At 43.1% G+C, this 25,687-nt stretch overlaps 2 protein-coding genes across 6 annotated transcripts; one reads left to right on the forward strand and one right to left on the reverse strand.

The window, feature by feature from the left end:
* The first annotated feature begins 116 nt into the window (after positions 1–116).
* gpsm2 (G protein signaling modulator 2) lies at positions 117–11,420 on the forward strand. Of its 2 annotated transcripts, XM_041948769.1 has the most exons (16): positions 236–335; positions 1,157–1,195; positions 3,302–3,678; positions 6,081–6,302; positions 6,386–6,521; positions 6,644–6,783; positions 6,898–7,021; positions 7,158–7,273; positions 7,745–7,900; positions 7,990–8,098; positions 8,264–8,393; positions 8,472–8,548; positions 8,683–8,871; positions 8,997–9,156; positions 9,691–9,884; positions 10,169–11,420. In XM_041948769.1, exons 3-16 carry the CDS (start codon positions 3,614–3,616, stop codon positions 10,349–10,351), a joined length of 2,001 nt encoding a protein of 666 aa, XP_041804703.1. In that variant the 5' UTR covers positions 236–335; positions 1,157–1,195; positions 3,302–3,613; the 3' UTR covers positions 10,352–11,420. The 2 variants fall into 2 exon arrangements, with proteins under 2 accessions (XP_041804702.1, XP_041804703.1); XM_041948768.1 differs by lacking the exon at positions 3,302–3,678 and having other exon boundaries at positions 117–335.
* Positions 11,072–25,232, reverse strand: wdr47a (WD repeat domain 47a). Of its 4 annotated transcripts, XM_041948765.1 has the most exons (18): positions 25,099–25,215; positions 24,933–24,991; positions 23,309–23,478; positions 22,838–22,921; positions 22,635–22,719; positions 20,587–20,718; positions 20,127–20,303; positions 19,489–20,000; positions 19,276–19,393; positions 17,796–17,977; positions 16,723–16,965; positions 16,565–16,631; positions 16,055–16,212; positions 14,522–14,691; positions 14,226–14,396; positions 13,990–14,121; positions 13,588–13,806; positions 11,072–12,633 (listed from the first exon to the last, which is right to left on the reverse strand). In XM_041948765.1, the coding sequence occupies exons 3-18, from the start codon at positions 23,464–23,466 to the stop codon at positions 12,491–12,493; spliced, it is 2,751 nt and encodes a 916-aa protein (XP_041804699.1). In that variant the 5' UTR covers positions 23,467–23,478; positions 24,933–24,991; positions 25,099–25,215; the 3' UTR covers positions 11,072–12,490. The 4 variants fall into 4 exon arrangements, with proteins under 4 accessions (XP_041804699.1, XP_041804701.1, XP_041804698.1 ...); XM_041948767.1 differs by lacking the exon at positions 24,933–24,991 and having other exon boundaries at positions 16,565–16,628; positions 25,099–25,232; XM_041948764.1 differs by lacking the exon at positions 24,933–24,991 and having other exon boundaries at positions 25,099–25,232.
* Between the last annotated feature and the right edge of the window lie 455 nt (positions 25,233–25,687).

Here is a 25,687-nt window from a genome sequence, read left to right on the forward strand (position 1 = left end):
CTCTACGTCATCTGTTTTCTATTCAAATCCATTGGTCCAATGACTGTTATTATGGGCGTGGCTAACTTTGAATGTCGTGATCTGATTGGCTACTTGGCGAAAACACATACGCTAGTGTAGCCGTATGGATTTTCTTCTTTCTCCCCGAAGTTAAATCGAAGTTTTATAAAAGTTAAAGGGTAATGTAGTGTTAAGCTAGGCACAGTACCTGTCGTCTCTAAATTACGGACGTTCCCTTATTTTCTTTTAGACGGACATATGTTTTTATTTTTTGAGAGAGTAAAAAAACAAAAAGAAGAGGAGAAGTCACCATTGTTCGAACTGGATCGTCTAACGTAAGTTTAAAAGCTAGCATGCTAACTAGCTAGCGTAAATCTTAGCTGGATGTAATACGGTGTAAACAGAGAGAGATTCATTCAGTGCCCGAATTTGTGGCTTCAAGCTGGTGACAGTAGTCTAACTAACAGTAGTTCCCATCATCAAAGTGTGGTGTTTACAATCCTCTCTTTCAAGCTTCCTCATAGAAGCCGAGGTCTGAATGGAGCTCATACTTACAGGAGTGTGCAAAGTACAAACTAACGTTATCTGTTACTGATCATTCAGAATTCACATAATCGATGGTGTTACTGCTTGCTTGCGCCAGTGTGAAATACCTGCTTGAAACACAAACACATGTTGTAGTATTTTCAAGCTTACTAAATGAATGTAATTGAAGTACTACATATAATTTGAGTAATTGTTTAAATGTATTTGTCCTACATGATTATGGCGACATTCATATATTTCATATACTTTTTATTATTCATGCCACTTTAGTAATTCACAGTTATACAGGCACACCACACACAGACACAGACACACACAGACACACACACACACACACACACACACATATATATATATATATATATATATATATATATATATATACACACACACACACACACACACACACACACACTTGATTCAAACGTATGGTCATTTTGGGGGCTGTAGTTTGAGGTGCTGTTGAAATGTATTGCGATATACTGGGAAGTGCTTATAATATTTAGTCTTGCCTCATTGTTAATGTTATCTTTTAGGTATGTATATTTTACTCTAAGCCTTGTTTATTCAAATGTAAACTTATTTATGATCACAACACTTTTCCTTGCAGGCTTTCCAGATATCCTGTTCCTGTGAGGAAGAGCTACCGGTCAGTATCCCAGTACTTGTGTAGTTTCTTTCTTTTGTTTTGGTGCAGGTTTTTGCTTACTCATGGTGCAATGCTGAGTGGTGATTCCATATTTAGATTTTGCTCTCAGTGGCGGTTGTCCTTTTAGTGCATCAATGGGCTGTAAGCACAAAGAAAATAGATCACATCTGCTGTGTGTTTAAGATGAAATCATGTCATGTTTGTGACTCAAAGAGTCACCGATTACCTCCTGCGAAGTCATTAAAAAACAACCTCTTGTTTCCTTTGATGTGCCCTTAGTCATGAATCACTTCTTGCACTTACACACTTGTTCAGGCTCACTGTAGCTTTGTGAGCTGAGAAGGTCTCTCTCAAACACACCCAGTTGGCACACAATGGTGGAAAAGGCTGCACGAACACTGGCACACATCAATCGGTGATTATAATAATGTGCCGGAACATGTACTTCACAGACTCCCAAAGCCCTGGGCTTTAGTTTGTTAAAACTGTTCACATTCACACAGCAGTGGGAAGAACAGGCTGAAAAACACAAGTAGTCGTCATATATGGACTATTTATACAAATACTGCAAATTGCCATAGACGTTTTTTGTTAGTTAATGCATGGATTATGTCAAGATAAAAACCTCTTCTTTATAAATTTGCTATGCCAGCAGCATGGCTACTCTTATATTGCCACTTGTTTTCGTTTCATAAACCCAAACAAGTCCCTATCTGTGTATTTTTTAGCAGGCCCTGAACTGAATGTCCCCTCAAGTTTAGTCATGGATCCTTCTGCCACTCAAACTGTGTTGAGTCTTTTCATTGAGAGAAATTTACCAGCCTTAGTTGAACAACAGATTCAGACCTCAACACTCATGATTAACTTGTTGCAAGTCCTAATTTTTTGTTTGTCATCAGTTTTTTTGCGCTCAAAGTATGAGCTCAGTGCTGATCTAGTGCTTGTCAAAAATAAAAAATAACTGCTCAGCAAGCCTATTGTAGATCAAACATCCTAATCCAAGGTGCTTTATGGACACTGGCCTCCTTTTTATTGGCAGTAGGTAGAAGTGGGTCTGGATTAATGAATACAGTACATATCTGACAAAATTTGGGATTTTAAGTAATGTTCAAGTAAGTAAAAATTCCTAATTGACAGTCACATACACGACTTTAACAACCAAAGTGTTTCTCATATTTTTACATATAGAATTCATTAATGGGAGTGTGTTTTGTAAAACAGAAATTAGCACAATTTAGCATAGCATAGCACCTATATGTAACATAGGGCTGAGTATATTTAGATTGCTAGAAAAAGAACATAGTGGTTGTCGTTTACAATGCCCAGTATATAAAATACAGTACAATTTATGTGGCAGTGCCATGTGCTGTAACTGTCTCTGAAAGGTTTTCAAATACACACACTGCTTGTATGCCATGTCTTTGCTGTCTTTTAACATAAAGAATTAACCCAGTTTGCAAATAACTGGTCTGCCCCATTTCCCATATTGTGTGTGAGTGTGGGAGAAGAGGCTGCTGGGTTAGACTTGGGGGACAAATGGGTGTGGCTTGTATGACCTCATGGAGAAATGAGGTAACGGTCGGCTCTGGTTTTTACTCAGCACAGTCTATCTTATCCATGCAGCTTGCTTATCACTGTCCTTTCCTTTGGTGGAAGTTGCATACCCTCAGGTTAATCTGTTTTGCAATTTTTTTTTTAGCCCTTCTTTTTTAATTTAGTGACCTTTCTGTTTTTTGTTTTTTTTTTTGAGAAATCATGCAAAAGGTTGCTGGTCGCTTTTCCTTTTCAGTGACTTCCTCTAATTTGCATTTACACACTCTGGAGATGATGTTTTTCTGCTTGCATAGGTTGCGTTCTCTGCGTCCATTGCTTGCTCACCTTGTAGCAGCTTTAGAGCAGACACGCTCACCTCCAAGCCTGGATGAATTGAGTCACCATCTTAGACTGACAGCTTGCCTGTGTTGTTGACCCCATCCATTCATTCCCACCCTGCTCTCTCACTTCCTGCCTGCCCCACTTGTGCACGCTGCTGTTTGGTTGGTGTTGCCATGGCACCGTGTGGCCAGAATGAGGCTTCACATACAGCATCTTGTGTTCTCTTCACAGAGGGCAGCTGACGAGATTGAGGTGCGGTGACGCAAAACACACAGTATACGAAAGCAGCCGTGTGGACTACCACTCAGGACTCTGCATCTCTGTCTAACACTCATGAGGTTACCTTCCCTTGTCAGCATTCAGCAGACGGACAGTTGCAGACTTGACCACGTTGGGTGACTTTTTTTGCTTGGTTTACCTCCTCGCGCCCAACTCCCTTCAACCAAAGGTTTTTTTTGTTTTCTGTCTTGTTGGCTCTTGTTTTTAAACGCAACCATTTTTTCGGGAACGAGGCTGGGATTTTCCCTCATATTATGCACGTCAATGGATACCAGTGGCTCACTGGTTAGCACGCAAGCTGAGGAGCAGTCCTTTCATGTCCGCTACAGGTAGGAATCTCTAGTCTCTCAACTAAGGTATGGTTGTAGAGTAGATTGCCTGGCTCTGCTTTTACCTCTTTAACATTTTGCTTTCCTGTTGTTAGCTTTAGAAGGGACTGTAAATGACATTGGTGGTTAAGAGAAGAAAAATCTCTTAATTTTTGATATTATTTGAATGCTTGCAACATAAGATGTGCCACGGATCATAAGTTATTTATTTATTTGGCGTCAACCTTGTTGAAGAACTATAATGAATTGAAAATAGAGGCTTAAGTTATATAATGGAGTGGTGGGCCCTTTTCACAGTGCTTTCTGTGAGTTTTGTTGACTAAAGGCAGGTGAGTTTTCCCAAAAAGGCATCACCCAGCTGTCCCTACATACCCAAGTAAAGAGCTCCTGCAGCAGGTGTGACCTGCCAAACACAGACAGAGCCGCTCCAGTTAGCTTCAATATTTAACAAGCCCTGAAAAATTCATCACTGCTTGCTTTGTTTCTTGCCACACGTGTCCAATTATTTTGGATACAGTAGGCATCTGCTTTAAGATGTTTTTTAAATGGACACTACTATTGAGATGGTTATCGCTAATTACTTGATTCCATTAGACTTCACCACAGAGTCTACATGTGTCAGACACGTCTAATAAAGCTACTTAACACTGAATCACCAGTGCTGTAATCTGTCGGGTGCACACGCTAGAGCCGTAATCTCGGGTGACCAGGTCAGAAGAGAGAGAGAGCTTGAAAGAAAGAAAAGCAGATTATCTTAGAAAATGCTGAATGAGCAGTTTCCTTGCTGCCATGCATTGGAAGTTAATACTGTGACAACATCGTCTCCTTGAAAGTTTTCCAATGTGTGCTCCTAAAATATCTCTGTGACGTCAGATGACCTGTGGTTTTGATATCACAGGACAGGAATGCTATTTTTTAACCCTTTTTTTTGTTCAACTGCTCTTCACCTTCTTTTACTACAAACTACTAAATTGGGAGGAGTTGATATCTCCATGCTTCAGACAAAGAGAAGGAGCTGCGGCCTGGAAGTTTTTCTAGTGGAAACCTTGGTAGATGCCTCTCAGATGTTACATGTGCTGTTGTTGTTGTAAGACACAAAAAGAAAGCAGGTAGGCGACAGTGTGGGAAAAGTATGTTGTTACCTTTATAGTAAACAGAAAAGTGGGATTTTCTAATTGGAGTCGGAAGACTGCTGATTACATGAGCTTTATTGACTACTCAGAACATCATGTTTGCCATTGTTTTGTTTTGTTTGCCACAATTTATAGCCTGACCGTATTAGGAAACAAGCTACTTTGGTGGATGTTTTTGTGTCCTTTTAATAGCACATCATAGACTATAAAATATGACTTAAAGTGAGGAATCCAGACTACACTGTGTCTTTAAATCAGTGCTGTTGGGTTCGTTTTTGAGAGCTTTAAGACAAACCTTGGGTGGGTACAGGAGGAAGGTTAGAGATAAACATACTGTGCGTAGAGCCGATCATTTCCCAACAATACAGTTTCCTGAAAAACAAAAGTTGGCAGACCAACAATTTTTGCTTTGTGCAAATATGCCGCTTAATCTAAAGATAATCCATGTGCAGATAAGCCACCAGCCATTGTCTGACACTCCTTTCATCTGGCCTATAAACAGAGTCTAACCTCATTTGTAACTCCACAAGTCTTAGTTGCATACACTACAATTCGTTTGATTACAGTGTGTTATGAAAAGTAACCAACAATCTGTATATATTGCTTTCACAAGTGAAATTCAGAATAATGCGAATTTGATTGTTTCTTTCCTTAAAAAGAAAAAAGCTCATCTGTGAGCTCAGTTCATGCCAGTGTGCACGTGGAAACCAATGCCTGCATAAAAGGAATGAATCTCAAAACCTTCGGTGTTATTGAAATTGGCAGGAAGTAACACCCTGTAAAGCATGTTCAACTTGTAGTCAGTGGACTATAACATACTACTTTTTAGGCACAACCCAAAATATTTTAACTATTTGTAATTCTAAAGGAAAGCTGATAAACAGGGAAATGAAGGTCATTTCTGCTTGCTCTTTGCTGCACGTGACTATAAAAGGAACCCACTTAACTTTCTGAGGCATGTCTAAAGGATGTGAGATCTACCATAACAAACAAACCCCAGTTTGAGCTATTGTTCTCTGTAGGTGGAAGGAAGTAGCTAAACAGCGTTCCCTGTTGAGAGACTTTTGCTTAGAAAGAGGATTTCTTCCCTGGATCTGAGTGGAGTACGCTCAGTTGGCTGTAGGTTTCAGCCAGGAAAGATCTGTTTTTTCACAGCTTCGTCACTGGCATTTAACAGTTGTGATTCTAGATACTTTGGTGCTGCTCATTTCAACAGGCCAGATCCTTGTTGGACACCTGACGGACTGACTCTGCTTCTGTCTGCTGTAGGATGGAGGTCTCCTGCCTGGAGCTTGCATTGGAGGGTGAGCGCCTTTGTAAGGTGGGCGACTACAGAGCAGGCGTCTCCTTCTTTGAAGCTGCCATCCAGGTGGGCACGGAGGACCTGCAGGTGCTCAGTGCCATCTACAGCCAGCTGGGCAATGCCTACTTCCACCTGCATGACTACGCTAAGGCCCTGGAGTTCCACCGGCATGATCTCACCTTGACCAGGTTAGACCTGCAGAAGAACCCGACGACACTGCTGACAGATCATTACTACATTTATGATTACTGACATAATATGTGTTGTGTAGAACAATTGGTGACCTGCTTGGAGAAGCTAAAGCCAGTGGGAACCTTGGCAACACATTAAAGGTGCTGGGGCGGTTTGACGAGGCTGTGGTTTGCTGTCAGAGGCACTTGGACATAGCAAGAGACATTAGTGACAAGGTGAGGCTGCAAGATATTCAAGCACAGTAGTGGTCATTTTTTCAGTGAAATATTCTGTAGTGTATGGGCGGATTCAGAAGACATCAATCTTCACCACTGACCTGCCATACATTTCCTGTTAGGTGGGTCAGGCGCGAGCTCTGTATAACTTTGGGAACGTGTACCATGCCAAAGGCAAAAGTATCTGCTGGAGTGGAGCTGAGCCTGGAGATTTCCCAGAGGAGGTCATGATGGCACTGAGGAAGGCAGCAGAGTACTATGAGTAAGTGGCCGTACAGTATTGTGCTGCTCAATATGTGTGGGTGACATTTTAATGACACAGTGCGTCTCTGCTGTTATCTGGTCATATTGCATTTGACTGTATGTGTATTTTCAGGGCAAACTTGTCGTTAGTGAAGGAGCTTGGGGATCGTGCTGCTCAGGGTCGAACCTGCGGCAACCTCGGCAACACACACTACTTGTTGGGAAACTTTCGCAAAGCTGTAGCTTCTCACGAGCAGGTGTGGTGTAAACCCTTTTAATGTCGAAGTCTCCACACGACCCAGACAAGCTTTATGAACGTGACTCAGTTGCATCTGTAATTAAAGTTAATCTAATAGAAATAATAAAATATGCTTCTCTGTCTCTTCTATGCAGCGCTTGTTCATAGCGAGGGAATTTGGCGACCGCTCAGCAGAGAGACGAGCTTACTGCAACCTGGGGAACGCCTATATCTTTTTGGGGGAATTTGAAGTGGCAGCTGAACATTACAAGTAAGCCACAACCCACACATGAATCTTTTTTTTAATCATTGTCTGTATTAGAATCAGAATTAAAGGAAAGTTACACAGCATACTGGATAGGCACTGTCATGGTAAAGTACATTTTTCAACAAGGATGGCAGAATAAGTGAAAAAAATGCTGTCACTTTTGATTAAAACAGATATAAGTTGTGATCTTGCTAGAATTTCTAACTCTTTCTACATACTGCCACCAAGATATAAACATGGGGTGTGGTGTACCATACTGTCATCACCTCTGTTGAAAGACCATTTTCAAGAGTCTTGCACCACCAAGCATAAATAAAGCTTTGGTTTTTCTATCTTCCACGAGCATCTTAAAAACGACTTGTTCCCAGACTGTGCTTCCTCTGGGAAAGTAAGCCTGTGTCATGTAGGAAGCCACAGGCAAACATTGAGGCCTCTCTGCAGTGTTTTGAACCAGCATGTCTGCGTGTTTGTCAGGAGGACACTGCAGCTGGCGAGGCAGTTGAAGGACCGAGCCGTGGAGGCCCAGGCCTGCTACAGTCTGGGCAACACCTACACGCTTCTCCAGGATTATGAGAGAGCGATAGACTACCACCTCAAACACCTCATCATAGCCCAGGACCTCAACGACAGGTACACACACAGACAAACATATTCACGTAGAATTCGTGCTGATGTTTGCTTTATTTTAACTTTGTCCCCACACATGTTTTGAAATGCAGGATTGGGGAGGGACGTGCATGCTGGAGTCTTGGAAATGCTCACACTGCACTTGGGAACCATGACCAAGCCATGCACTTTGCTGAGAAACATCTGGGGATCTGCAAAGAGGTAAATCAACGAGGTGTCATTTTTCCTTTGCAGCATTTTTCTGTCCTTGCCTTCTTCTTTACATTAAGAAAAATTCTAATCAGTACTTAACAAATGTAAAAAAAATCCTTCAGTAATGAAATTAACCTTCGTTTGTGCATGCATGTTGTTGTTTTGTTTTTCTAGACTGGAGACCGGAGCGGGGAGCTGACGGCTCGTATGAACGTCTCTGATCTCCAGATGGTTCTGGGTCTGAGTTATAGCACAAATAACTCCACCCTATCAGAGAACAAGGAGATAGATTACAACTTGCATGGTATGTCAGTTAAGTTATATGTCTCATTTTAACAGTGTAGTTGGTATTCCAGCTGTTCACTTTGTTTATGTGTTTTAGGAGCGAGGCCCAGGATGAGCAGAAGACACAGCATGGAGAACCTGGAACTGATGAAACTCACTCCAGACAAGATGAATGTAAGAACCTCTCTCCTGTCCCATGAACCAGATGTTTTTTTAAGTTTGAACCACAGATAACTGGATGATGTATCCTCTCCAAGCTTCGTGTTTCCTCTTATCGTCTTCTTATCGTCCATTCCTTTCGATTGAAGGGTCAGAAGTGGAACAGTGACATCCTGACTAAACAGTCCAAACCGTCCCTCGCTAAGAGCTCCTCCAAGCTGTTCTTTGTCAGCCGTCTGCGTGGGAAAAAGTACAAGGCTGGTGGCTCCAGTAAGGTCCTCCAGGACACCAGCAACACCCTGGACACCAGCCAGGTGCCTGCACAGGGACCACAGAAGGTACACAGTACAGGATGCACTCAGCTGATAATCACACACACACACAGACCTCATGTGGTCTCCTACATCTATCATCAAACAAGGCTTGTTCGGCCGAGCTTTCACGCTCCTGTTTTTGTACTTAGCGCCTCAGTCCTGACATGCTCGGAGACGAGGGCTTCTTTGACCTGCTGAGCCGTTTCCAAAGCAACCGTATGGATGACCAGCGCTGTTCAATTCAGGATAAGGGCAGCAGGTTATCACTGAACAGTGGTCCAGAGTCGCCTCCTAGAGCCATCAGGAAATGTAAGTCCATGTATTCACACTCAAAAGTCCCACACTTCCCACAGTGTACAGGGTTCGTACAGCTTTGTAAGAGTAAAATTCAAGCACTTTCAAGGTACCTAATCCAAAAATTTCCAGACTCTTGGAGCCTTTATCGTCACATCTAAATTGTTAGTATAAATGCAATTGTGAAAAATGAAGTTCACAGAATTTCTTTATACCCACAGCAGTCAGTGTCTGTTGTCACTTTATTTTACCAGATATTCATGTTACCTTTGTTTTGATCAAGATAATTAATGTTTGCTAATTTCGACGCCACGAGACAACAAACAAATGTGAAGATGGGATTGTTTTATTTCAAATACATGAGTGGTTATGTCAAAGAAACACCAGATTATATTGGAAAATCAAGCATTTTTCAAGGGGTGCATTTGAATTCAAGTATATTCCCAGTCTTGAAGTATTTTCCAAACTTTCAACATTTTGAATGATCCCTTTGTATAACTTCCTTGTCACACTGAAGTAAAACTGTCACTTCACTGATTCTCTCTGTAGCTGTGTCAGAGTCTGGCAACGTCTCGGGCGTCCACGGCCGCCGGTTAGAGGAGTCGTCAGCAGCAGCAGGAGGAAGCCTCCCCGGCCTCAGGCTGCATCAGAACAGCAACCAGGCCGTGCTCAGCCACCTGATGGCCAACGCTGACAATGCCGAGCCTGACGACGACTTCTTCGATATGCTTGTCAAGTGCCAGGTACTTCATATGAACAAAAAGTGTTTTCCACAGAATTACAGTTAAACTGTGTCGGGAACCGGCGGCTTATATTTCTCTTTTGAAAATTTGAAAGAATACATGACCCTTTTTTCACTGTTATTTCTTATTCCACCATTTTAATTCTACTTAATTCTCCACATTATTTTAGTGTTTACTCATAAATTACAGCTCACCTTGTTTTTTTACATTTAATACAAAACAAGTTATAATGTCCAGAAACAATTCTCAAGCTGACACTCTTTTCCTTCCGCCGACTCTGCCAGGGGTCCCGCTTGGATGACCAGCGCTGCGCCCCTCCCCCTCCTCCGGTCCGAGGCCCGACTGTACCAGACGAGGACTTCTTCAGCCTCATCATGCGCTCTCAGGCCAAACGAATGGACGAGCAACGCGTCACCCTGCCTTCTGCAACAAACAGTACAGCCAGACCCAGCGCCGGCTCCAACTGAACGAAGTACTTAAGGGACAGCCAGGTTTTGTTTGTCTTCTATCTCATGAAGGTGTGGACAGCATTATAACTGACCAGTGAGTGGTCACTCAGAGGAAAGCCTCATGTCTCTTTACATTAGTCCTTTTGGACAAAACAAAGCACTGTCAGCATTGTATGTAGTATACTTTATGGAAAAAAAATCTCAAATTAGCCCGGACTTGTTTTGTAAAACACAGACAAACTGTCAGTAGTATCAGGGACAAAAGTGTTGTTTTCTTTTTTAATCCTTGTTTGTCATTATTCTGTCCTCCTACAAATTTCATTTCACCTTATGTGTGTTTTTAAATACACAACTGCAGTTATGTTTGTATTTATTGTCCTTTTTATGGTTGTTCTGATTCTGATAACTGCCGTCCCACCACTCTGAAGTGATGTGGTTGATGTGAGTCAGTGTGGACACAGAGGTACAGCACTCTTTTCATGTGTTTTGTTTATATGTGAGGCTTTTTGGGGGCGGGCGGGGGTTAAAAGTTTCATTAGGCAAAGGGAAAGGTATTTTAAGCTAACTGATAAAAGAATGAATTTAACCTGTGTACAGCCTTTATGCTTTTTTGTACTAAATGTTTCAGTGAGGTCGGAGGAATAAAGCCTCATTTGTGTAACCATCTTGCTTTGACTTTAAAATGCTCAGTGTAAACTGTTCATTTTAACAAAGCACAAAAGCAGATGCAGCTTGTGTAAAAGACACTTTATTGAACGTACCAGCAGTCAGACTTGGGATTAATTTAAGTCACTTTTAAAAACAAGAATTAGAAAGGCTTAATGCAAGAGCCACTAGCATTTCAAAAACATACTAATAACTGTACATACATATTAAACACAACTGAAATAAATACATCTATGTACGTATTAGTTTGGCCTTATTTGTTAAAACAATATATACTATACATGAACATAAAAACTTAAATATGCATCTCTGTAAGTAAATCAATATTAGAGGACAATGTTAATTGACAAAGTGCGCATGTAAAATACAAGAAAAGAATACAATGCATATGCCCCAAATACTGATACTAAATAAATATCAAAACACCCGTTCGTCCATTCAGATTTCTTTGTGCATATGGTTAGACACTCGTTATGGGCAAAGACTGCCACCTACTGTTGTTATATTATTACAGCAGTAGACGAACCAAAGCTTTTGAACACTGAAAAATCCTAAACGGGACGCTAGAACGGCACAAATTACTCTTTGTATTTCCCTTTGACGTCAGCATAATAACAATCTTCCATTGCAAGCAAGCCATCGCAAGACACTGTAACAGCTTCAGCGCGGAAACACTGATTTTTCAATTTAAAACAAATGCACAAGCTAATTTACACATTTTGAGTTGTAGTAATACAGCGGATACAGTAACGTTACACATCGTCCCACAGGGAAGCTGACTGATCAACAGATAGTATGACTTCCACAGATTCAGCCTCCTGATGGGAAAAGCTCACTACTGACACACTGAAAAATTACATTTTACACCATGAAGTCAACTCTTGTTTTCCCAAACAATAGCAGCATAACACCAGCTGTTAGAAAATGATACACACGAGGAGAAGGAATGTAGGATTTCTCAAAATGACTTAACAAAATTTGATCTTGAAAAATGAAATTATCTTTTTTTACATTGTTGTTATGGAAACCGAGAACTCAAGGAAGGCACCATCATGGACAAAGCACTCTGTCCTGTCTAACCTCAACAACTCCTCAGTGAAAAGGACGTGCAGCAACTGACCGGTGTGTGTGTGTGTGTGTGTGTGTGTAAGGGGTGAAGATGTAGGATGGGACCACGTGAAGGGACCAAGCGATAGTGAGAATAATGTATGATGTTGCCATTTTACCTCCCAAGACATCAACAACCGGTGCGACGAATGCAGCGTGAGAGATGAAAAGAAAAAGAACAACATGTGTGCTTTTGATGTGTCACAGGTTTGATTCCATTTGGTTTCCTACAGACAGGAGTGAAAGGCTCATTCCGCTGTTTGTGTGTTAATGTGTGTGTGTGTGTTTTCAGGCTGTAAGTGTTAAGGGTGTGACAGTGTTGTTTTAGGGGAATGTGTGTCTTTTAGATTATAGCGACTGGTTGTCTGTGTGTGTGCGTGTGTGTTATGGGTTGTGTGTCCAGAGTGTGACAGTGCGGTCAGCAGAGGATGAGAGGAAGGACAGGTCTTGTGTGTGCCATCGACACTGAATCACCTTGTCGCCGTGCTCTCCCACCACGGTCAGAGGCAACTGCTTGGTCAGGTCACCTACAAACACACACACACACACACACACACACACACACACACCGGAAATGGAGTTCAGACGGGCAGATTTAAGAACATGACACACTAGAAGACAAAAACATGTCTCACATCAGATAAGAAACCGTTTTTCCAGGATCATTCCTGAGCTCACATGAAGACCATGTACTATATATTCAGGCAAGTGAGGGTAGAGGAGGTTATTAAAATCAAGACAAGTAAGTGGTTTAAGCAGAGTCTGCTTTCCATCACTTTCTTTTGCTTTTTATTCTGAGACTTTACAAGCTGGGGAAAACACACTGTAAGTAGAGTGTCCCTTCATCAAAGGTACAGAATAACAAGCACTTATTACGCTTACCTGCGCTCTTGCAGACAATTCGATGAGAACAGTGATATCACTCATGTCTGTACGGTAAATATGTAGCTGCTGCTGGCTCTGTCCAGCACCTCTATAGCTCACTAATTACCACATCATATCTTGTTTGTTTAATCCGTATAAAAAGTGTTAAAAACGACACATTGTGGTTTGAGGGTGGGTTTACGTGGCCGTTTCTCAGCTGGGAGCAGTGACTTCCTTGAACTTTGTTATCATAGCCAGGCTGCCAACTGCCAACCAGCAGAGACTCAGGGAAGTCACGTCTATCAGCCAATGAATAGTTTGACACGTAAACTGCACCAAACACCACAACAGGTCGTTTTCCACTTTACAGTTACATAAAACAGACCAATTCAAAGAACTCCTTTAAACTCGTGCTCATAGAAAAACAGTAGGCCCCACATGAAGAAGATAATGGTGGGTAAAAGAAATCAACTACGTAGAGCACATCCTCCAATAAAAGATCTGCACTACTGTCAGCCTAAATGTATCTCTGATTCTGCGTGCAGAGATGAAAACCTGCATGATATATTGCCAGTTTGTTGTTTTGTTCATACGTCAGCAGATGAGAGGTTTTGTACCTTGGAGGTTTGTGACCATGACCTTTGTGTCGTAGGAGCCAGTGAGCAGGTAGTGTGCTCCGGGGGAGAATCTGACAGATCGCACATCGCTGGTGTGTGGCCGGTACACCTGGACGATTCGTCCTCCTCTGATGTCATACAGCATGCATGCACTGTCTTCCTGTCCTGTTGCTAGGAGACGGCCACTAGGATCCACTGCTACTGAGGCAACAGGACTGCCTGTGGAGTAATTTTTTATTATTATTATTTTTTAAAGGTGGTAGCTGTACATGATTACCAGCAAAATCATTCTACGGTTACTAAGAGAATCATTATTTTCCTCAGTACCCATTGTGGATAAGTGGCTATTTCTTGTGTCACAGATTGAGTTATTTGATCCAAAGGTGGATGTGAAACTCGTACCTGAACCATGGAAAGCAGTTCCCACTACTCGGACACAGCTGGGCACCCTGAGGTCCCAGAAACGCACCGTCTTGTCTTGAGAGCCAGAGGCAATCATCCAGCCTCCCCACGTATACAGAGACAGAATGTGACCTGAACAGCGACACAAAAAAATGACAAAGTGTTGCACACTTACATCGCTGCTCTCTCTTTGACTCTTCACCTCATGTTCAGAAGGACAGGTGGATGGCGTGTACCTGTGTGTCCACTGAGGGCGTGCAGACCCTGGCCTCTCTGGCAGTCGGTGGTGTAGATGTTACAGTCTCCAGCTCCGGCGCTGATCAAGATGGCTCCTCCACTCTCTGGACCCTCCATGAAGGCCAGGTCTCTGATGGTGCCGTCATGCATGCTGAACTCCAGGTCTGGACCTAAGACACAAAAAAAGAAGAAAAAATGAGAATGTCATGCTAATAACAACAACAGGTAAATGTCTGTCTATACTTATATGTGCTGATGCAATAAATCAGCACTGCCGTGTGCAGAGGACGCCCACCTGTGGCGTTGCATGTCTCTGCACTAAAAGGCAGGACTTTGACATATTTGTCGTTGGAGCCTGTTGCCAGCAGCTGCCCACAGTGGCTCCAGGCCACACAGTAGATGGAGCCTTTGTGGTGTTTGTTCCTCTTGAAGCGGACGGCCGGCTGCTTGATAGGACTTGAACCACTGAGGAGAGGAAGAGTGCAGATGTGAAAAAAAGACAGGAGAGACAACAAATTAACTGGTAGACGTTCAAACAATGTAGTCGACTACACACTGACTAAAAAAATGGCGTGTTTTACGACACTGGAGTTAAGATCTTTTTAGTTCAGTTAAAGAGAAAATCTTGAATTCAAAAGGTTTATGGTTGTATTTTTTTGTTATAAGAGAATAATGAAAACAGGTTTAAGAAAAATTTCTTTCTTCACATTTTGTGAGTAAAAAAAAAAATATATATATAACGTATATCTTTTTTTGTCACCTCTTAAGCTACAAGGTGGTATTACAGTTTATACCATGGTCTGGGTGAATACTCGATTCTGATTGGCTGCAGGGTGTCCGTTAAAAAGTGTTATAGGACACCTATAAAAGAAGTTCCGGTCAAACAGCCTGATTGTTCTAAATTATTGCGCTGGCTCAAACGCTAGTTGGTAACCGTGGCAACAGAAACTCAGAACATACGGACATCAACTTTGAGAGCTACACTGCCACTACTCTCAATGACATTTTGCGACTGTTTTATGTGTCTGTCCAGTGGACTAAGGAAGGAGGAGAATACAGTGTTGCCAGTTTTAGGAGTTTGAGAGCCGGCATTAATCGACACTTAAGAAACGTCAAAATCATTGGCGACACTGTGTTCAAGGGCAGTAATGCTTTTTAATATATTTATAAAAACAATTGACTTACTTGCTTGATACCCATTTAATGATCAGAGTGAGGCTATTTCTTGCAATAAAAACAATTTAGGAAAATATCTGTCGACTTATCAGAAATGAATGGAGAACGCGGAGGCGTGAACCGTCGGGCATTATCCCTTACATATATCACTGCAACACAACCATTTTTGACTAACAGTCAGAACTGTTACTTCTTCATATTCTCTAGATAATATTACTTTTTTTTAATGTTCTAAACTTAATTCCCCCACGACTCCCCAAAAATAGACATTTAACTCCTGCAATTCCAAGACCAGTTGTCATCTCTGTCTGCTGAGGAACAATCATGTGACTTGATCAAAAGCTCCAGAGTAGTTACTGAGTGGAGTTTGTGGTGAGATTATTTCTGTCAACTGCTGCTACCATGGTCAAGAATGAGCCTCCAACCTCACCTGTTTTCTGTGTCAGCTTTGGGTCACACAAACCTTCGTCAGAGCGCTGAAGCAACAGAACTTCTAATGTAAAAAGGTGAACTTTTTTCTCATAGGTTCCATTTAGTCTTCCTAATTAGATTACCTTAATTAAAAGTTTAGGTCACTAACACAGGACTTCTTGAAGAAAAATGGTTGGACATCTGTTTGAAGCTATGTTCTGGAGGTGTCTGTCCAGGTTACCTTGGGTCTAATGTTTCTGGGTAAGCGCAGACTCGTAGAGTTTTGGAGTTGGATCCCACGGCGTAGAGCGCTCCTGACGGGTGAAAGGCAACAGCTCGAACAGCCTGAGTATCTTCCAGAGTGTGTACAGGCACAAACAGGCTTTTTTTCTTGTCGCCCTAAAAAAAAACGCAGACACATTGTAAAAACCAATGAGCACACAGACATGTAATAAGCAGTCTAATCAGCTTTGATCTTCTCCACCCTATGACATCCATACTGTCATGATGCCGGCATGACATCAATGCTGAAAACTGTTATAATCTTCTTAGTCAAATTAGCATTAGACTGTATCGCCTTATACTATGATGGAGGGAGTGTGCTCAACTTTAAAATCAGATCAGAGACGTACAGAGAGTGTTTCAAGTTCACTATTCAGCACTGCGAGGTGATTGTTGAGGTTTAAGTTATTTACTGAATTGGTTGAATGTTACTTTTAGTAATTGACTTCATGTCTGTGTGCATATTTACCTCTTTACTTCGTGACAAGGAGACTGGAGAGCCTTCTTCTTCGCCTCCTTTGTGTTTCTGCTCGCTGCTAAAAAAAAAAACCACACAAAACACAGTAATCACCAAATTCAACCCGCAACAAACAGCAGTATAAAAACTACAGAAACCTACTACAGCACCTCTGGGTGACGACAGGGGACTCATCTGGAGGCGGGACTACACGGCCCCCCGCGGTGTGTTGTGGGGTGCTGCTGAGCACCCCTCCCCCTTGGGTCTGGTTCCGCCCTGGGGTCACAGATGGAGGGTTGTTATTGTCCTCGGAGGCAGCCGTGTTCCCGTTGCCATTACACTGCTGGGCCAGAGACTTCACCTCCCCTATATTATCCATCCCCACGTTGAGCTCCTCCAGCTTCTGGATGGACCTGGGGAGTGCACACACACACACAACACACTCATTAACTGCCTCCACAAATCCTCATTTTCTCTATGTATGTACTTTCTTTTAGCCTTTCCCTTTCTTCCTCTCTCTTCTCATATGGTTTTCTTGTATTAACCATTTGGAAAAGGTACTTTTACTTTTTCCAGCAGGCTGTCCATATGCTGACTGAGTCAAGTTAAATTTAGCTAAAACTAGGAGCAGAGGACAAAAGAAAACTGAGATAATGATGTCATTATGCACAACTACCCTTGTGAATAATGCAGGAGGATACAGAGGCAGGGGAACGGGAGGACCGGAGGAACTCTCAGGGGACAAATCAAAGGGCCTTTGTCCTGGTGACAGAGCAAACTTTAACAAATCTCATGTCATTTTTGTCGCAGACCCAAAGTAAACACACTCTTATGGCTTTTTGGGAGCATGCTAAAGCGGACAGGGGACATATTTAAGACGGGTGCTATTTTTGAGCGGAGTCTGGTTTAATATTGTGTATAACTAACACACACAAGGCGATGGTCCCATGTGACGTGATGTAGCTGATCACCACAGATGGTGCAGTGTGGACTGGAGGCGGGTTTTGGGGGAGGTGTGTGTCATGCTAGGAGAAGCCACCTGGGCTTCATAATTATCAAGGGCCTTAACATGTCTACTTGTGCTTGTCTGACAGCTGCTCCCCTATTGTTTGGAGATATTAAAAGCAGTACCGTCATTAGCATGCTGCAGCTGAAGTTTGCCATATGACAGTGACACGTGTCTACATGTACACTAACTGTCTGACAGGGGGAACATTTTGGGTATCTCTTGCCACGTCTGTACCTGTTGAGGAACTTCTCCGTGAGGCTGTGCTGCATGTCGCTGGGTGGGGGCTCCTGCTGGACCCCACCCTCCAGCAACATCTGCTGGTACATCTGCCTCTGCTGCTGCTTCTGCTCCAGGTGCTGCTGCACGCGAAGACGCTGCCGGTAGTACTCCTCATACTTCTCTGTTGAGTCACGAAGCTGCGGATCGAACACGACGCCATTCATAAAAAAAACATGGAACATCTCATCTGATGACAAATTCCCTGTAACTCCCCTCTCGTGTTGTTCAGTAAGTCCTATTGGTTGTTTTCCGCATTTATGAATTTAAGCTGTTGTTGGGTGATTCATTCTGGAGAGCAGAATAAGTCACTCCGGATGAGAAAAAACTGTTCAATGGAAAAGATATGAACAAGGATACACAGAGACAATTTAGCACAAACAGAGCATAATATTCACACACTCATGGCACATGGTGAAGCATGTTAAGCAGCTGCTAACTCCTATAAACACTATTCAAAGGCAGCACTGTACCCAGATGAACCCCCCTCCACCCTGATCTTCTGTCAGTTCAGGTACTAGAGGAGGAAGGAGGGCGAGACTGAGAGCTGAGGACAGGTCACTTCCCTTCTCTGTCCTCTGCTTCCTGTCCGGACAATCATGAGGGAACGGCTCTACAGTCTAGTTAGAGGAGGGCGGGGGGCAGGGGGGGCTGGCAATGTGCCAGTTCTGGAGAAGGGATGGAGGGCAGCGAGGAAAACAAGAAAGAGAGCATAGGGGTGTGACAGTGAGATCTCAGAGGCCCCAGAGTCTGCTTCTTTTTCTGGCCTCTTTATGTGTCTCCAGGGTGACGGGGAAGGCAGAGCAAAGCACAAGGGGCCCAGAATAGAAAGCATGAGACAGACAGAGATGGATACTGTGTTAACACTGTGTTTACAGGCAACATGAGGACAGAAATGACTCATTTTTTGTGGTTAAGCTCCTAGGTTCTTGAGCCATGTATCCCTGCTGACCTAAGACCAAATCCACGTGGGCTTTTTTTCCCCTGTTTCTGTCCTGTTCAGTCTCCTTTGTTACTGGACAGATGATTAAAACAGCTAGAGCTGCACTGTGTCTCATAATAATCACTATGTAATAAAAAACATCTTAAATCATTCAGGACCAGAAGCAACACCTTTCCATTATTAATATCAGAATTTATGCTGCAAGGGCCGCTTCCTTTAGAAAACAGCTGCTCATCCAGGCCTGGGACAACAGAGCCTGAACGGACTGAGTGAGCCAATACAGCACTCTCAGCAGCCATGTCAGCCTTGATAGAGACTAGATGTAGTTCACACTTGCAGGAGGAGGATGACTCAGATAATCAGAGAACGCTTCATCAGAACTGGCCTACAGACCTTCACTGCAGGCAACACCCATGAAGGAAAGAAAACGACGGGGGGACGTAGCAAAATACAGCAGGTCTAAAGAGTTAAAAAGCAAAGGTGAGCGATGTGTACCTCATTCCTGTCGGCGGAGCCAGCTGATGGTGCATCCTCGCCCGGAGCTGAGGCGGGTCGCAGGTTCTGAGCTCCACCCGAACTCATCATCTTATCAACAGGCGTGTCGGTTCTTGAACTTCACAGAGAAGACAACAGCAACAGATTATCTAAGACATCTGACACCACAAAAACAAAGTGTCAAAGCGATTGTGCTTCTAGACGAAAACTTACGTTTCAGGGGATTCCTCAAAGATGCTGTGGCAGTCAGAGCTCTCCATCATGAGACTCCTGCTCAGGCTCTGCCCTCCCACTCCAGGGTAGTGGAAGTTGGCAAATGAGTGGGACATGGGAGAGACCCCTTTACCCGGCGCCACCTCCCCGCCACTCGCTCTCTTATCCTGGCCAGACAGCCCGTAGGACAACCCGTCCAACGCCGGGTTCAAGGAGCGTGACATGTAGGTATCAGCAGACTGGGGGCGGCGCAGGGGGGAGGAGGGGTATGGAGATAGTTTGCTGATGAGCGGGGTGAGGAGGTCAGCGTAGCCGGTCTTTGCGGGCTTGACCAAGCGGTCCACGTGGATGTTGAGCTGCTTCTGTTCGAAGGCGCAGGAGAAGACGCTGTGGGAGAGGTTCTGCATCCAGGAGAGCAGGGACAGGTCCAGGTCATCACAGCCGTTACCGCACAGCATGTCCACGCCCAGGAGGACCTCGCTCTCTGTGATCTCCTCACCTGTCGCCTTGCTCTGCACACAAAATCATCCAACACATTCAAGTTTAACCATCATACCAACCACTCTACGCTGGTTCAGCACTTCAGAGGCACAAACTAGTTTGGACCACAGTATTTGTTTGCTTTTAGCGTTTCAAACCTGGCAGAACTCCACACAGCATTCATAGAGGACTCCCTTGAGGAGCAGCTGGAAGAGTCGATCTCTACTGGCCTTGAATCCAGCCTCACTCAGCTTCCTGTCAGCAGGGATGAACTCTGCTACCATGGTGCACGCCTCCTCAAAACACTGCACCCTGGCCGTGCTCGGGTTCCAATCCTGAGGGACGCCAGAACAGAAATAATCAACATATGATCAACACGTGGAAATAAAAAGTTCCAACAAAACGCATCATTGTTGGTTAATGAAATGAATTAAATTTGTGAAATCGTCATTTTAACTTGCAGAACAGTGCACAATAGAATAAAACGAACATGCTTCCAGTCTTGGCAAATTGCAAAAAACAAAGTATAAAAAGTATACATTCTTTATAGCATATATGTAAGTATATATTCTGTACTACTGGAATATTGCTGGTTCAGTCCAATTTAAGATGTCTTGCCTTAAACTCTGCATGGTTTGTGAGGCGAGGCAGCGTGAGGAGCAGACACAGTTTGCTGTAGTCATCTTTAGAGGGACAGAACTCCTCCAGAGCGTGGAGACACTTGACTGCCTCCTGCATGGTGAACTCCAACTGAAAAGACATGAAATATATTTCTGGCGGTCACAAATTACCGAGTGGAAGTTTCGCTCTGAACAACAGAGATAGCAGCAAACCGGAGGCACAGATGACTTTTAAATGTCAGTGAGACTGAAAAAAGAAAAACACAAGACCAGCTTTGAGGCTAACACGCAGAAGACAACTCTTTATTCTTATTCCTGAAGCGCTGTCCTGCAACATCCTTACCAGTGAGCATGCACACCACTACATTATACCCACAGATGTCCTAATAAGTCTGACCTGATGCAGTTAATAGGACATGATAGTTTTGGCACAGTGTCACAGGCGGCATTCACAGCTCTGCCATGTGACAGTAGTAGGGCCCTATGATTTCCACCATGCAGAAAATGCAGACGGAATCACGGAATCTGATAATAATCTGAGAAATTGCTGAAATGTAGATGCAAATTCAACAACCTCTCAGGTGTGCAGCAATATTGCAGATGTAAGATGCGAGTTTGTAGGAGACTTTGTGGCTGTATGCACAGTCAGATATTCCGTTCCAAACATTAGAGTAGCCTCCGTCAGACCCACTTACCAGGTGTGTTTGAGCAGCATGTCGGAGCTTCCTACAGAGGAGCCATGTGATAAAAAAAAGTGCAATATCTAATTCCTAGATATTCATTAAAATTGGAATATTTTCTTATTGAACTGTTGCAATCATATCTATCCACCACCTGATTAGACACTCTTTCTGATGATTTGTGCTTAAATTGTAAAACGGATTTCATAGGGCCCTACAGTCGGCCCACAGTTAGCCTAGTTTAAGAGCAGAGTTGTGAATATAACGACCTCTGCATGTGTCATTGAAACACTGTGTGCCAGATTCATTGATCTGCTGAGTCATTTAGTACAAATTAGGATTTGATTCAGGGTTGTTTATGAAAAGGTTACCACCAGCATCACTGTTAATAGTTCATAATGCATTTGTTCTGGTGACATTTCTGCAATTCATTGAGAAATTGCACAAAAGTGAGAGATTCGTCAGATTCATCATGTTGTGTTGAAGCTGTTGGCAACTTCATTCAGGTGCATTTCATCAGTTACTGTTTTTAAGGCGAGTGGTACCACATCCTCATCTTTAAATGGCAACATTTACATATATGTGTTCCTCAGAGAAGATTTTGGATTGAATCAAATCGTAACTGAGCTACAACTCAAAAAAGCTAACCCTCTCATCATGAGTTAAGGGGCAACTTGCTTATTCCCATAATTAAACTGATTACTGTGCATATTCATGCATGCCTTGCAATATGAGTACATGTTGGTGTTGAGTAAAAGCATCTTGGTATCCATTGCTTACTATAATTGCTGCTAATGGGCTGTTCTTTCTCCCCACTGTCTTAAAAGAGGTGAAAAGGAAGGGGGCAGCAGATGGCCGCACTTTTTTTTTTTTTTTGGACCGTTTCATCTGTGGGTGGGACATCACAGGTGATCAGATATATTCTGTAAAATGGATTATTCTCAGGAAAGCCAATCATGAAGTACCAGGGGTACACAGGGACAGCTTAATCCAGATAAATCCTTGGCCGCAGTGTGGCCAATAGCCACATCACTCCTTGCATGCAAATGTGGTGAGCACACACAAACATAACCTGCCTTCTCCTCTCTTTAAACAGAAGAAGTGTGACATTTGTTCACATGACGTGCAGAGTTGCAGTTTTAGGCTACATGTATTTAAAAAACAGTTTGAGTCTCTTTGTGTCTTTGAGATTCAGCCTTCCTGTTTACTGCCATGACGACCAGTGACAGTCAGTGGGAAGACAAAGCAGCGTTGTTACAAAGTCTATTCATTAAGGATAAGAATTCAAGGCTGTGTCACTTGGGAGGCTTAGAGAACATTAAAAACATACTGGTAATCAGTACATTTCCTAAGTTTATTGACTTACATGCTGTGGCTCATCTTCTGCAGACATGGCGTTATTCACACAGAGAGCCTCGAGAAACTTCTGCTTGAGGATGATGTAACGGAACCTGTGGACACGACAGCTGGCATTAGAAATCCTGTTACAAAAACAGGTGATTTAAGGGTTGATGCCGGTGATGCCTCTAGGAATCCACATACTGACGGTGACTCGCACCATGAACACACCTTTTTCTGTCAAACTTATCCATGCACTCCAAAGGCTGAATGAACTGCAAGACCTCATCCCACTGGCCATCGAGCACCAGTTGCCTGAAACAAACACAGCTCATCTTTAATACACAGGTAACACATGGAATCAGGTCCTTACTTTTAAATATCCAACAAATACATGAACTTAAATTACAAAAGAAGAGCAAAATATTTTGTAATAAAGGTGTACCAAGACAAGATGAGACCTAAATGTATTTAATACTCAGGCTGAGAATAATTACACACTGTATGAGGACTTTCAAAGAAGTGCTCACATCTACAGCAGTGGTGCAGTGTTACTTAATGTCCAATGTAAAGGACACAATCAGAAAAACTGAAGACCGGAGCAGTTGCCTGCTGTTTCTGCCTCATAGTACGCAACGTTTTGGAGCTGCGCCCTGAGATGACTGTATCCAGACTGCACAGGTGTGGCTGCTGCTCATGTACCTGAGGAAGAGCATGTCGTCTGAGTAGAGCCCATTGATGACTCCGCTCTCCTTCTCCAGCGCCAGCATGCTGATGTGCAACTTCCTGGAGTTGAGAAAGTCCAGGATCGCCTTGATGATCTCAACCTCCTTCACATTTATGGTTTCTTCCGCTGTCATGGTGACGACGGGCTGCCAATGGCGAGAGTAATGAAGCAAAATACTAATACTATTAATAATACACATGCAGGCACACACACACATACATAAAAACAGAACAGAACATTTTCTATGTTATTTCATGCTACAGGCAGAACAAAACCCTGAGGTGGTTGACGTAGACTTGTGACCAGAATGAGAAAATGTGGGTGGCAAGTAGGACAGGGACATAATTCAATATCATCTCTTATCAACGATCAGCAGAACCATATTGTAAGGTTATGATCTTAGTTATTGTTCTCCAAATCTGTTGTCCAAAGTAATAATTACAAGCTAGCTTTATTAACAACTACCAAAATCAGTTCTTTTGTTCTACACATATAAGTTCGGTCCTAAATAACGCATGAGAGTGAGGCACAGTTAATTGCTTGATTCCTCACATGGGGTTTTGCAAACATCACCAGTAAAATAAAGATGCTTAAGTGAAGCTGGTCAGTGGCAATGACTGGAGGGCTGCAGCAGACTGCAAAGCTCCTAAAATATGCATGTGTGGAAATTTGTGCATCTGAAATGAATAGTGCCTCATTCTGCAGGATGAACAACAAAAGGCCTTACGAACTCAAATGTACAAATTTTCACCCTTGTCCACGGTCTGATTAAATTTCATCCAACATGCAGGAAAATCATGCCAACACCAACAACGTATTAAACCAAAATGCATGATCACAAGTCTCACATTACTTCTGCTCCTCTGTAAAGTTGAACTTTTGCAGATTAAAGGTGTCTAACCTGAAATCTGTTATGATTTGCAACAAACCCTTGTTTGCATGTTCACTTTATCTTTAGGCCATACATATTCAAGCACACTGCTGGTGTAATGGAGATGGACTGAGCATGAGACTCTGCTTAGGAGACATTCAAATACTCTTCAGATTTTGATTTAACTTATATTCAACATCATATAAGTGCTTATTTCATTTTAAAAAGAGTCCAGCTTTACTTACAAGGCGATCAGGGAATAGAAAGGCCAGTGTCTGCAGCATATTAGTCCCTCAGAAACATATGATTTTACAGAGAGGATGATGAATCAAGGCAGGAACTGCTGCATGTAATGTTCACTTAGCTGGATGCACAATCCTCCACATGTGTTTACAGAGGAGGGAATAATCTCATATTACTGTCATGACAGTAAGAAGCCTCGATTATAATACATTCATGGTAATCTATCTGGGTGTGTGAGCTTCAACAATTAAGTTAGATATTAGCGGCCGCAAAACTAGCAAGAAAGCGATTCTGGCTATCTTACAAATAACCAAAGACGAGCACACAAACACTGCAGTCCGGCTAAGCTAGCATGAGAGATGGTTAGCTAATAACACGGGCACTGAGCCACAAGTCAAACAGTGTAAGAAGCTTAGCCTACTTGTTAGCTTTATGTGGCTACTAAATGTAGCGGATTACAGCAAAACCAACAAATAGCTAGTTACCGTTAGGGCTCATACAAAGCTGGCTGGTTTACCGGCGGTTGGAGGGGGACACCGACTAGCTAGCCGAGGGGGAGAGAGGCATCATCCGCTAGTTAGCTGGGCGGGCGGGGTGCGCACTGACAGCTTTCCCAACAACAACACAAATCTGCCCGCGATTAATGCTCACCTGTTTCTAAAAATGCATGAAAACGCAGCTCTCCTTAACGTCTCCGCGCTGTTGACACACGCTGTCACGACGGCACCGCTCGGTATGGTCGGGGCTGTTTGTCTCGCCTTCCCGTCCCTCCTCCCTGTCTGACTGTGTCCCCTCCTTGCTGGATCTTTCTGTGTCGCTCCGCAGCGCTCCGCCGCTGCCCAGCCCTGCCCGCTGCCTCCCCGCCGCCTGCAGGAGCACCGCCTCCATCCATCCTCCAGACACTCCTCAAACTAACTTCACACGATCCGCGACAGAGAATACAGTATGAGGCAGGAGGGATACGACTATGAAAAGATAAATATTGCAAGGGAAGATATCGGGAGGTATTAAAACGTTATATATAAAGAGTGTCATGAAACAGTGGCGTTCACAGAGGCTGAATGGGGGCCTTTTTTCCCCCTAATGTGCAAAACAGTCTTAATTTTTTCACTCATTTGCTGAAGTAGCTATCATCTGGCCTTAATGATATAAAATTGGAAGAAACTTGTGTAAGATGTTAGATCCTGGTGCCTCTCTTCATTAGCAATGACCCTCTGCAGCCCCTCAGTGCAAACCTCTA

The sequence above is a fragment of the Chelmon rostratus genome, chromosome 12, assembly GCF_017976325.1.
Source record: "Chelmon rostratus isolate fCheRos1 chromosome 12, fCheRos1.pri, whole genome shotgun sequence".
Classification (NCBI taxonomy): domain Eukaryota; kingdom Metazoa; phylum Chordata; class Actinopteri; order Chaetodontiformes; family Chaetodontidae; genus Chelmon; species Chelmon rostratus.

Bases quoted from the DNA above. Each gene is read 5' to 3' on its own strand.
- gpsm2 (XM_041948768.1), top strand. From the start codon at position 259: ATGTTTTTATTTTTTGAGAGAGTAAAAAAACAAAAAGAAGAGGAGAAG. The intron at 336-1,156 runs GTAAGTTTAAAA...TTTTCCTTGCAG, and splicing joins TTCGAACTGGATCGTCTAAC to GCTTTCCAGATATCCTGTTC. The intron at 6,784-6,897 runs GTAAGTGGCCGT...GTGTATTTTCAG, and splicing joins AAGGCAGCAGAGTACTATGA to GGCAAACTTGTCGTTAGTGA.
- wdr47a (XM_041948764.1), bottom strand. From the start codon at position 23,466: ATGACAGCGGAAGAAACCATAAATGTGAAGGAGGTTGAGATCATCAAG. The intron at 20,304-20,586 runs GCAAGACATCTT...GGCGTCCCTCAG, and splicing joins CAAACCATGCAGAGTTTAAG to GATTGGAACCCGAGCACGGC. The intron at 20,001-20,126 runs GTTTGAAACGCT...TTTTGTGTGCAG, and splicing joins GCTGTGTGGAGTTCTGCCAG to AGCAAGGCGACAGGTGAGGA.